Source organism: Lepisosteus oculatus, chromosome 26 (assembly GCF_040954835.1).
Source record: "Lepisosteus oculatus isolate fLepOcu1 chromosome 26, fLepOcu1.hap2, whole genome shotgun sequence".
Lineage (NCBI taxonomy): Eukaryota > Metazoa > Chordata > Actinopteri > Semionotiformes > Lepisosteidae > Lepisosteus > Lepisosteus oculatus.
Window position 1 is genome coordinate 6,830,015 of NC_090721.1, and position 12,239 is coordinate 6,842,253.

The window sequence follows — 12,239 nt, forward strand, 5'->3', positions numbered from 1 at the left end:
AACACAGACATGCACATATTCACACCTAGGGCCACTTTTCCCAGGAGCAAATTAACCTATTAATGTTTCTGAATTGTGGGAGGAAACCCACCCAAACACAAGGGGGACACAAGTCCATGCAGATAGCACCCCAGGTATGGAATTGAACCCAGGACCCCAGCACTGTGAGGCAGGAATGCTAACCACTGCACTGCCCATGGACACACTACAGTAAAATGTAACTTTTGGAAACTAGGCTTACTGTGAGTTCTCTTACAATAATGACAACACTTTTTTTATTTGAACCATGTTTCATCCACCAGAGGGAAGACGTGGTACACCAGTAGCACTAACTTCACAGTTCTAGCTGGTGTCCCATATACAGACTGTGATGTTCCATTTGTCTCTTTCACATTCAGGAACCAGAGATAAAAAATAAGAATGCCCTAATTTACATGTTTGAGCTGTGTGCCCTTTTTTATTGCAAAGTTCAACGCAGGTAAGAAAATGAATACCATAGGACATGGGTTCATCTATGCCTATCAGTATGATATTAAATACCTGTATTTATTTGTCAGAATGCCCAAATGATTTGATATTATTTGATTATTTTCTTACAAACTGCTTTCTCATGGGCAATATATTTCCTCCTCCTGAAATCAAGAGGAAAACCCTGAGGGGTAGGGGTGTTGCATTGTACTTGCATCAGTGACATGCACTATTCACATTCTGTTCACATGTTTGTGGAAATGTCATGCTAGAGAAAGAACATTAAGGAGAAGTTAAGGAAAACAAGGAAATAGCTAAATGCACCAAAAATATTTAAATTTACAAAAACAACTGTCTACATTAACCCTGAGAGAAAAAAACAAGGCAACACAGAAACAAAAGGTCCATAACATTACTACACAACTCTTGGTTTAAGGTGGAGAGCACAACAGAAAAGACTGCACTTGATGGTCTATCAAATATTATCATACACACTTTCCAGGAATACTAATGCAAAACTATTACAGTAGTCAAATTTAGCTCTCCGAAATCTCAGAGAACATGAGCTTTATGCTGCCAAAAACAGGCTAATAAGACTAACAGGAGATTACATTGCACAACATTATCACAAATAGCCTGAGAAGGGCTGTAAAGGCATTTACCAGACAGAGAGTGCAGGAGGGTTAAGAAAAGGAAGGAGCAGGGTAAAGCATGCATCATTGATCAGTTGTTTTTTTGGCTTCTCTAGGTTAAGATCTTGATTGTTTATTCTAGTTGCTCTTCTGCTTCTATCTGATTGTTCTTCCAGGCTCCCAGTGGTCCATTCTATGACCTTGCATTGCTGACTAAGGGAAGGTTAGTCACTGACATGAAGGCTCCTTGATGGCTACTAGGCTTATTACTGAACCTGCCAGGAAGCTGTCTTGAGAATGTCTGACAATATTCACAATGTGACACTAAATTCCCTACACCTATTTCAAAAACCAGGCATTACTGACACAGCAGCAATACAGGGCAATCAAAGCAGTCCTACCATTTTGTGATCCTTGGTAACGCATTAATAAAATGACTGACATCTCCATAAAGTGGATGCAGACATGTCAGACTTCAAAAACTTTTTTTTTTTAATTCAGTGCTCGAGCTTGCTGGGGCTTTGCAAGAAAAAAATCCAGGTGCACCATATTAAGAAATCTATGAAGATTTCTGAGGTTTACAAGGTGTGCCCCATATTTGCAATGCACTATTTCAGGGAGACTTCTCTTGTTTGGAAAGAAGAATGCTCTTGTCACTGCCTTTTTAGAGCTTTTCACTAGACATGTTAGAAGCAATATCTTCTCCTAAAATTCTCCCTCCTTATATACAATAACTCCAGCACAGTATGCAAAATAGGATAACTATAGTATTGCTCTCCTCTTCTTCAATGTATAAGGCCTATAAAACACCCCGTTTTTGTATCTTCCTTAGGATAAAAAAAAAATCAATTTGACGGAAAGGAAAAAACGGTGTATTTACTTTGGTCTTATCAAAAATAAAAATAAAAGCATATTACATTACAAGCCTTTCTCAAGGAGCCCTTGAAGTTTTGCGTCAGCTGTTGTGTGATGTGTAAGTACCGAAAAACGACTGTTGCTAATGCTTTAGTGCGATGAGCGTACTGGTGTGCACAGAAAACGAAAAAACATCCAGTTTAAACACAAGGCGCACATCAAGGCAGGCAAAACAAAAGACGCTGTTAGATTTAATTCTAATGAACCTTCATCAAAGACTGGCGGCTGCACGCAGTTAAGGCCCATTTTCGCTTATCAGCTGGGAGAAGGGGAACTTCTTGCATTTCTCTCTCCGTCTGCCTTTCTCTCTTGAGGGCAAGAGGTGCTGTACTCTAAGCATCACATTAAGGGGTCTCTACAACTGGACAAGTCCAGTTCAGAAATCGACTATGTTATGCCAATGGTTTATCTCAGAAAGTTTACAGACTGGGTAGCACAGTGGTGCAGTGGTTAGCATTACTACCTTGTAGTGCTGGGGCCCTAGGTTTCATTCTGGACCTGGGGTGCACTCCGTGTGGAGATTGTATGTTCTCCCTGTGCTTGCGTGAGCTTATTCCAGGTGCATAGGTTTTGTCCCACAGTCCAAAGACATACTGGTAGGTATTTTGCCTTCTGAAAAAAAAATTTGGCCCTAGTGTGACTGTGTGTGCCTGAGTTTGTGTGTCCTATCCTTGTGCTCGTTGCTTGCTGGGATAGGCTCTGGCGACCCTGCGACCCTGAACTAGATGAAACAGTTAGAAAACGGATGGATAGGATCACATACCAGGTCCTTACGAATCACATAACATTTATAAAAAAATATAAAAAAACAGAGCAGTCCAGGACTGCAGTTAAGCAACAGAACTTAGTTACAAGGAAATCTAGAAGCCTCTGTTGCTGCCAAGGACTGTAGCCATCTGCTCCTGACAGTACCTTTAGAGCTACGCTAATTTCAATTAATTGAATAAGAATCTTAAAAAAGTAATTTGCATTTGAAAAATCCTGGCTATTGAGCCCCAACTGAGCTAGCGGCTGACCTCATGGCCACCTCGGACGTGTGCCAATTTGAACAGCTACAGAAGCTCTAGTCTTGGTCACCCCAGTAAATCACTTTTACATTTTACACTTAAAATGTGATGACAGCTGACATGTCCGAGGAGACTGACATGAATCTAAAGACCCTGTCTTGTGCTGGAATTGTTTCAAGCATTAAAGGTTCTTAATTTCATTCTTGAAATGTGGTTAGCTGAATGTTGCATCGTATTCAGTGATATAGACCTCCATTACATAGCCTATGCACGACCCATATACCTTATAAGTTACATTTTAATGTTTAAATATTGTATTTTATATTCATTTTAATAGCGTAATAATGTTATCTTTATATTTAACGGTTACAAAAACACAAACCACTGACCTTTCTCCGTCGTACGACGTCATTCACCAGAAAGCTATGGGAGCAAATTAACGGTTTATTGAAGGTCAGTTTCGCTAGAGTTGGTGAGAAATTATTCGTTAAAAAAAGAACTAATGAGAGTAGTGTTTAACAAAGACAGAGCTGGATACAGCGACACCGTTTAACATATATTTAAAATTCACTTAGGAAAATTTCTGTACATGAAAACCATAAAGACTTGTTACTGCGATACACAATGCGTTCATCCCTTAAAACGTTTTTACGCTTTACCTTTTGGGCGTCCGTACTGTACGTCTTCTTTACCAACATCGGCTACTTGTGTGTATTTATGCAAAACTTTTAAAAGTTTTGGTTTTGTGGGATTTCAGTTTAATTGTTCTTTTTTTATTGCAACGCATAAATCTGTGTAGCGGACACACCGGCAACGGCCGTTACTTTGTTGCCATAGTTATAGGTAAGCTCCACACTGGCCACGCGACCCCGGACTGTCCAGAACACAGCGTGATAAACTCCTGTGAAACTAAAAGCAAACTAAATGCACGGTATGCATTGCAATCCTCGGAATTTTCTGGAATAACTGTAGGTTTTATGGGGAAAAAAAAGAGGGACCGCAGCGTTAAATGTCTTGCAAGTTTACCTTGACTTTTCATAAGAGATACTTCATCGTCCACTACTGTGGATATTTGTCTTCGGCTTCTCCCATGAAAGTACAAAAGTATACTTTTGGAAGGTGTTCAAAGTCTATCCGAGGAGAAGTCTGAGCACACACTGATAGCAGTCTCCTTCTGGAGGAATGGTGCTCGTTTTGGAAGTTACCCCGAGTCTTCAGCTGTTTGAGTTGGTGTTTTTTTTTGCAACAGTACCTAATAACTATAGAGTGCCCCGTTTCAGATATTACAATTTAATTCTACGAACAAGGGATTTCAGTTACTCATCTTGCTTATTCATTATATGATTAATTGTTGAATGACGGTCGGAGATTCGCGCAGAATTAAACTCGCTCACCCTTAATACTTTGCGTGACTACAGATGACTCACACTCCTCTACCGATACATTATGCATTGAAAAATTCAACAGACACATAGAATGCCGAAATTGATAAAGGTGGTTATTTTTTCATGAATATATCAGTTTGCTTTCATTGTTGTTTTGCTTTTATAATGTTGAGTACCGATTTCGTGGTTACCCGAATCCGGGCATTGAGAATCTGGACATCAAGCCCCATCTAGTGTCACGCTTTTGTAATGACTATTTCGTATTAGTTTCAGCAGCTGTTGCGAGACAAATGTCCCCCAACCCTGGTCCGGCGGGGGCAGTGAATCTACAAGCTTTCAGTCCAGCTGGGCTCTTAACGACCTAAAGAATTTCGTTATTCTCTTAATGGGACCAGTCTAACATCTTTCTCCAGCTCTTCGGGCACTTTAAAGAAACAGAGAAGACCTGCAGAAACACTCCCCCTCCAGGAACAGGACTGGGGACCTCTGTTCAAAGCGATAGTTGTGGGGCTCAGTTCCGTTCAGAATTACGCCTTTGCTTGCAGTGTCTCCGAGAGCTCCGGATAACGCTGACATCTCGCCTGGTTCTGCTTTAACTTTGTATTCACTTGCTTTGCCTCCGATTTCCTGTACGTTTAGGCATCTTTAAAGCGGGCAGCTTGCCCGCAGTGGGAAGATCACAGGTTGGCTTTCTCGAAATATGGTGACACACACTCTTGATTCAACTCACGGCGCCACCCCCACAGACTTTCAAGTTGAAACGTTATACATATATATGTTGTAATTCCCCGGGGCGGGCAACGCGCTTTTTTTTTGTACCGCAGGCAACGCAAAGACATCGTGCTCCCTTATCTGTGATCTAAACCGGGAGCCGGCAGGGCAGGGACCGCAGACGGCCTGCTCGCCCATCGCCGGGACCCCGGCTCATTAATACACGGAGCAGTATTTAACCTGTCAAAGAGAGCGCCGCTTCTCACCTAATGAAAGAAGAAAAGTTCGCAGCCGGTCAGGGTCAGGAGAGAAGCCCCGCTTTGTAATTCATGAATCTTTAACCAGGGGGGCACCTGATCCGCATTTCCATTGCGGTGTAATTGCCGACATCTCCCCCCCGCCGGTCCTCTCCACAACTCAGAGGCGGAGAGAGGAGACGAGCTGGAGCAGAAGCGCACCGTCCCGTTACAGCAGGCAGCATTTTGCCATCGGCAATCTGTCATCTAAACGTTGTCGTAACCCTTCACACAAATACCTGGAGCAGAGCGGAACACCCACAAGAAACAAGAATTGCGGATTTGCTGGGTCTACAGGTTGAGCGTGGGGCATAGCGTCTCCCAACTGTAGAATAACTGAATCCGCCTGGCCGTGGTGTTTTGTTAGGTATGGGAAAGAAGGAACTATCCCAGCGAGGCCGGACTAGAGCTATTCTAGCGGATCTACTGAAGCTGAGGTCGGACTGACGAGGAAGGGGTATCGGGTATCGGCCCAGAGATATGAACATCCGGAAGCAGCAGGGTCCGCTTTTAATAACAGTAAACATAATTGTGGTACCACCTTTCGTGAGTCGCATCTGAATTATAACTAGAAATGTGGTCACTTAGGAACACGCTCAAATTGGTTAAAAAACAAGTCGGTGGATGTGATATCTAGTCAAGGGAACAGAGGACGGTAATTCTCTTAACTACACTGTGACCCAATCAATGCCCTGCGATTTATAATTAAGGTACCTGGCGAGTGAACTCTGCACCATCATCCAGGATTCAAGGGGGTGACGTCACCTCCTGCTCCTATTAACACGAACACGGGCTGTGCCCCAGAATGGGTTTTGAACCCACAACCTCCCAGTGCATCTTTCAGAGCCCATTCCCACCAGTCGCAGGCGTGTTTCGTATTAGCTAGCTACTCGCATAAACTCCTCATCCATTAAAAGCCCGCGTGGCTATAAAACTTAAACTAGACAACAGCTTACAAACACTTTATTAATTATAAGTATTCTTGGGGAATTTTAATAGCTACAAGAACTACCTAAACAATCTTAATCATCGTCGTTGTCATCGTATATTAGGCCCTGGGTATTACTGTTCCCCTAGATCGTTTCAGTCGAGCAAACCGGAATTAACAGTATCTCCGGAGTGCGATCGAGCGCTGTATCCCCCGGTGTGTCCGCACCTCGCTGCCTGCTTAATGGAGCAGGGGAGACGGAGCCAGCGGCCATCTGCCCAGACCTCTCTTACTCAGCGCTTCCTTCCTATTACAACGCGCACACTTCTGAATTTTCAGCACTTTCGCAGCGCAAGTCAGCATAGCGAACGCGTAACTAATCCCCCTTTATCCACCAGCAAATCTCCAGATTGCTTCGGTACCCACCGTGGCATGCCTGTATTTTCCTACTGTCGTTTGGATCCGGATTTCTTGAGTTCAGTTCAGGTCAAATGCACACGCCCAGTTCGCCCCCCCCCCCCCCCCGCCTTTAAGCTCCTTTCTTTTCGCTTATTGATTAACTTATGAGCACGGCTGACATCTACCTGTTACAGCTATTGTCTCTTCGGGCGCTTCGAAGAGCGATTCAAATACATCGAGCGCCTGCCGAACGACCTCGTCTCAGGTGAATGTTGGCAATGGAAGACGGACAGCGACACCTAGTGGAAATAAATTGGAAGCTAGGAAAATTGGCTGATGAAAACATGCATCTCAGAACTAAATTACCCGAGGCCCTGGAATCTTTATTTTAACCCGAACTCTGCATGAGTCGCTTTTATTTCCCTTTCAACTGATTACTGAAAACATGCAGGGGCATAATATTATTCCCCAGAGTAAAGCCATTGTTAAAGGCTGCTTTTACATATTTTTCAATTGCATAATTCAGAGGCGGAACGAAACCCAGAGCAGCCCTGGAGATGACCATCCCTAACCTGATCAAATCGAGGGTCCGGCCCAAACCTCATCAGCCTGCAGCCCTTTCAGAGCTCTGTACTGGAGAACTCTGCTACAAGCTCGCGGGACTGACATTTAGCAGAACTGATGCAATAATTAGAATGCCTGCTGTACCAACACACTACAAGGTGAAACGAGGCACTGTAGCTCAGGTTCCAATGGCCAGAGGTGCACTGTCCCATTGCACAATCGGCATTCTGCCGTCTGTACTATTTAATTCTAAATGTCGAATCGTTCAAGTAACTGGAGAAGCACTTGACGCGACAATGAAGCGCTTGACGTGTTGAGAAAATAATGAATGCCTTTATTCACAAAGCCGCAGAGAACGGCGAGTTGCAAAAGAAAGGCTGATCCCCGTGTGATGTTTATTCTTAAGCAAAGACCGGAGAAGGAAGCATTTCTCTGCCTGTACCGCATCGAAAAGCATTTAACAAAACCTTGAGCGAACCAGTAAGAACTTAAGTACTGTAGATGTGCCAATGAAGAGCAAGGGTTGAATTATACATCTTCCATCTCACCCCAAGGACAAACTACCAGGAGAAGCTTGAGTAGCCTTCCCTTATTAGATGAGAGTAGGAAGGGACAGAACCCGTTTCCTTAAGCACTGGATTCCTCCATCTTTAGCACAGCCTTTTTACTTGAAAGTTTCCCAACTAGGGCAGGGGACGTGGGAGTTTCGCAGGCTATCAGATACACATTCACATAAACTCACACAGTGAGCTGCAGGTGCTGACTGGACCAAACATTTATAGATGCTTACAAAGTGCTGCTCACTTGCATTTCCTATTAGATTCTTCTGAACAAATGGTCACACAGATGCTCGTACAGATGGCACGACTAAAGATCCCAGTAGGCAGGGTCTAAATCATATACCATCTCGTGAAAACCTAGTGTTACAGTATATCCTGATCTCAACAACATTCCATTATCTTTATTGAGAAAAGATTACACAAGAAGTTACTCAAAAAAAGCCTTTTTTAAATATCTTTATTTTCTTTTTTGATATATCTGTACAACCAAAAATCAAACCATAGTGAGTCTTAACAAAATGAAATGACCTGTACACACAGACGCTCTGGGCAGGATCACTTAGTTTTTATTTATAGCAAATTGTCTTCTCTTGTTGTTTTCTAGCTAAGAAACACTTCAAACCAGCCCTACCTGGAGAACAGTAATTGAATTGAGGAGGGAAAAAAAAAGTTCCCATGTTCATTTACACTCCCCCAGTGTTATACAAAAAGTACAGTGAAATATTTTCTATTTACATAGATCTGCACAACCCAAGAAATCTCATTAGATTGACAATCAGGCCTGGCAGGGTTGAGAGCCAAAAAAAAAGCCTTAATTTCATAAAATGATTCAGATGTTCCAGATGTAGCATGTTCCCCACAAATCTGAACAAAGGCCTTGAGGAAGTCAAACACTTGTCTAAAATGTGATGTATAAAAATTGTATATTTATCAAGTATGCCCCACCTTGTCTTTCTTGCTGGCAGAAGTGCACGTTACAAATCTGCTTTCTTCTGTGTTTTGTCAACGGAATATGAGTGGGCAACATCCAGCTTTTATGCACGAATATTCAAGTGCACAAGACAGAGAAGTGCCTAACCAAAACAAGTGATATTACTGTAAATAAAGAATGCATACATGGTTTTAACAGAGACACCAACAGGTTTGTGAACAGCCACTTAAGTTGTCAAACATTCTGATGAATACATTACTGTGTTCAACATTGCAGACGGGCAACTCTCTGCTGATCCCCTCTAAGGCCAGTAAACCACTACTGAACCTCTGGGACACAGGAGGAGGGGGTGAGGACAACACTAGTAAAAAAACAGCTCAACACTGCAGCTCAAAGTTCTTATAGGAGTGTGGGGGAGGGTGACTAGTCAGGCTAGCTAAGACTGGATGTAAAAAAAAATGCCTCAAGAGCAACAGAAAGCCAAACACCCAAGAACCACGAATGGGTGGTTCCCCGAGTTGATATCGGAAGTCACGGCAAATGTCACCAAAAGGTGCTGCTTGGATTGGCAACATGTACTGAGCACTAGGCCATGAAATGGTCATGATAACCATCCCACTTCCTTATTCATAGCTGGTGCCACCCGTTCCCCTCTGCAGCCTGTTGTGCTCAACTGCGAGTTTTCCAAAAATACAAGAGTACGACCCCAGGAGAGGATGCACTCAAGTTGCTCGCAGGCGGCTCTTCTCACCCCTCTCTCGTCATTGACGGCAGGAGGGAAAACATGCACCCCAGTTTCTCACCGTCGGTCCTGGGGAACCCCACACCTGCTGCACCACATCCAGAAATTAACTCTTCCTTGAGCCAACAAGCCCCGTGGCTGGAACCTGTGCAAGTTTTTCTACCCGAAAGCTGAAGATCTTAAGTTGCAAAACAATAGTTAAAAGGCAACCTCCTACATCTTTAGGAACTGAAAAGGTTACAATCAAACCTATATGATCTATTGAAAGTTCAGTTATTTGAGTGCACAGGTGGAACAAAAAAGCAGCTGGTGTGTGGATCTCCAGGAACCATGATTGGAAACCTCTGCTGTAAATAATTACAGTGGTAGCAGGGCGTCAGACTGTTATATTCCTTAACCATTAAAAAATGAGCTCCGGGAAGCAACCAGCACAAGACATCAATACTAATAAGGAAATGAAGTCGTTAGCACTGTCACTCAATGGTTTACGAGACTTAACTCAGCAGTCCTTTACAATTTTGTATCTGTGTGGTGAGAAGACTCCCAGCAGGGATGCGAAGTTACCAAATGAAACTGTAAAAGCATTTTCAGAGCCAGATGCAAACAAGGGAAACTTGAGCTTTGGTCAGCAATGAGGCAGACAACTACACTGACTTTAACATCCACTGAACACTAGATGATAAAATGGGAATGATAACCATCCCACTCATATTGTGCTCTGCCTGTTCTCCTCCTCACCCTCACATGCCAAGATGTGAGGCAGATTACAAACTAAAACGGAAAAATTAAAATGCAATTAACAGAAAACCTGTCCGCTACAAATGTGATGAATGTCGTCCATCATAACCGAGCATAACTTGTGTAACATCCAGCAATCAAATCTAACGGCGTAAAAACTGGGTTAAAAGCGGAACAATGTCAGGTAAGTGGCTGTCAAAAGCTGCCTGTAATCCCAAATTAAACATTACAGTAGATCATAGGACACAAAATTATCCACCATCTCCTTAAAAAAAAATTCAGTTACGTTCAGTTTTTTTAAAGCCTTTTCATTTAGTTTCCTGTAGTGAGTTGAAATCATAAAATCATGTCAGCTTTTAATCATTAATTCCTGTCGATGTTTAATCATACGTATAGAACAGAGGTTTATATAAAAATTGAAATTTAAAGCAAAAGAAAATGAACATTCTTTCAATGGCAGTTTTACCAGATATGATCTTGTCAGATCTCAGAAGCTAAGAACAATGGAGTGACCAGTACTGGGGCAAGAGGCCTCCAAGGAAAACCAGGTTGCTGCTGTGTAGTGTTGGTGGACCAGTAGGTGTCTCTCCTGCTTACAGACCAGATTTTTGAACACCAATGCCTTCATATGGTTATTGGAAACACTTGCTTCCATTTATCAAATGAGGCATGAAACAGGTCTTGACTGTTCAGTTACTAAAGATCCCAAGGCACAATTTTTAAGAGTTGGGGGGGGGTAACTTCTGTCCACTCTGGGGCTTGCAAAATCTGGCCTCCCTACATTGTCCAATTAATTTAAGTGATGAAACGGTTTCTTACTCATTCACCTGAGCTGCTGTGTAGTGAGGCTGCAAGCACAGAAGTGGGCTCCTTTGGGATGAAAATTGGAAAGCACATGGAAAAAAGAACAGACGTTTTGACTTAACATTAAAACCTCAAATGCACCTGGATGCATGAAGATGAAAAGGAACTGGTGAATGATTAACAAAATCAGTTTAAAATTCACAAACGGGTATCAATAACAAAACAGGAGACTGACATGACAATCTGGGTACAGAGGCCTGGCCTTGTGTCTAGAGTTAAAACCGCAATTCTAAAATGACTCAGGTTTCATGAAACAGCAGCACAAGTCAGAAGAAAATCCTAGTAACGCCAGCAGATCTTGAAAGGAAATGACAATCAAGAAAGCAGTTTTTGAGACAATGTAGACTTTTCAAACATGATGGCCAATCAAATCTGTTCCAAACCTACAGTAGAGTCAATTTTGCTCTGGAAATATCTGGTCTCAAACATCAGAAACACCCTGAAAGCCAACAACTACGAGAAGGAACTCATTTCGCACAACGAAGTCGTGGCATCAAGTCGGAGAAACAATCCAACTGTAAGAGGTTCTTCATGGCAATATTTCTGTATTAAAGGTAAATCTTAAATTTTAAGTGCAACCACATAGCCTACTTCGATAAATAAGTGCACAAAAGGACGCTTCTAGGTGATATTTTCATTCTAACCCCAGACGACCACGAGCAGTTCAATATAGCTCTCATATGATGTAAAACAATTAGTCAGCAACTTATACAAGTGCTCTTCATGATAATCCTCCATCTGAGGTGTAGCAAGGCTGCACACTTGCCAACAGCCAAGACTACAAGGAGAAGCTAAACATTTTAACAGGGCTATAAGACTATCCAGAATACTTGGTAGTTAGAGCCTAATGAAACCAAGGGGCTCATCCAGCTGTTTCTTGAAAGAATCCAGAGTAATGACTTTAACATGTCTGGGCAGTTTGTTCCACACACTCTCAAGCCTTTCTGGAAATGAGCGTCCCCCGTTCTCAGTATTAAATACAGTACACAACCATGTAGTGCAAACCTAGAGACTCCTATTAAGTGCTGTAGCCATGGGTTAGTACAGTGATTCAGCTATAGAAACACCTCCACAGTGGAGCAGATATCACACTAGGGTG

The 12,239-nt window shown here is 42.6% G+C and overlaps 1 protein-coding gene across 2 annotated transcripts in view; it reads right to left on the reverse strand.

The window, feature by feature from the left end:
- Positions 1 to 3,856, reverse strand: part of msi2b (musashi RNA-binding protein 2b) — a 247,131-nt gene extending 243,275 nt beyond the window's left edge. The window contains exons 1-2 of one of the 2 annotated variants that reach the window (XM_015367400.2): positions 3,682 to 3,856; positions 3,412 to 3,445 (exon numbers count right to left, since the gene is read on the reverse strand). In XM_015367400.2, the coding sequence (XP_015222886.1) occupies positions 3,412 to 3,434 (23 nt within the window). In that variant the 5' untranslated portion in view covers positions 3,435 to 3,445; positions 3,682 to 3,856. The remainder of the gene's footprint in view (positions 1 to 3,411; positions 3,446 to 3,681) is intronic. The other variant, XM_015367403.2, reaches the window with a different exon arrangement.
- Between the last annotated feature and the right edge of the window lie 8,383 nt (positions 3,857 to 12,239).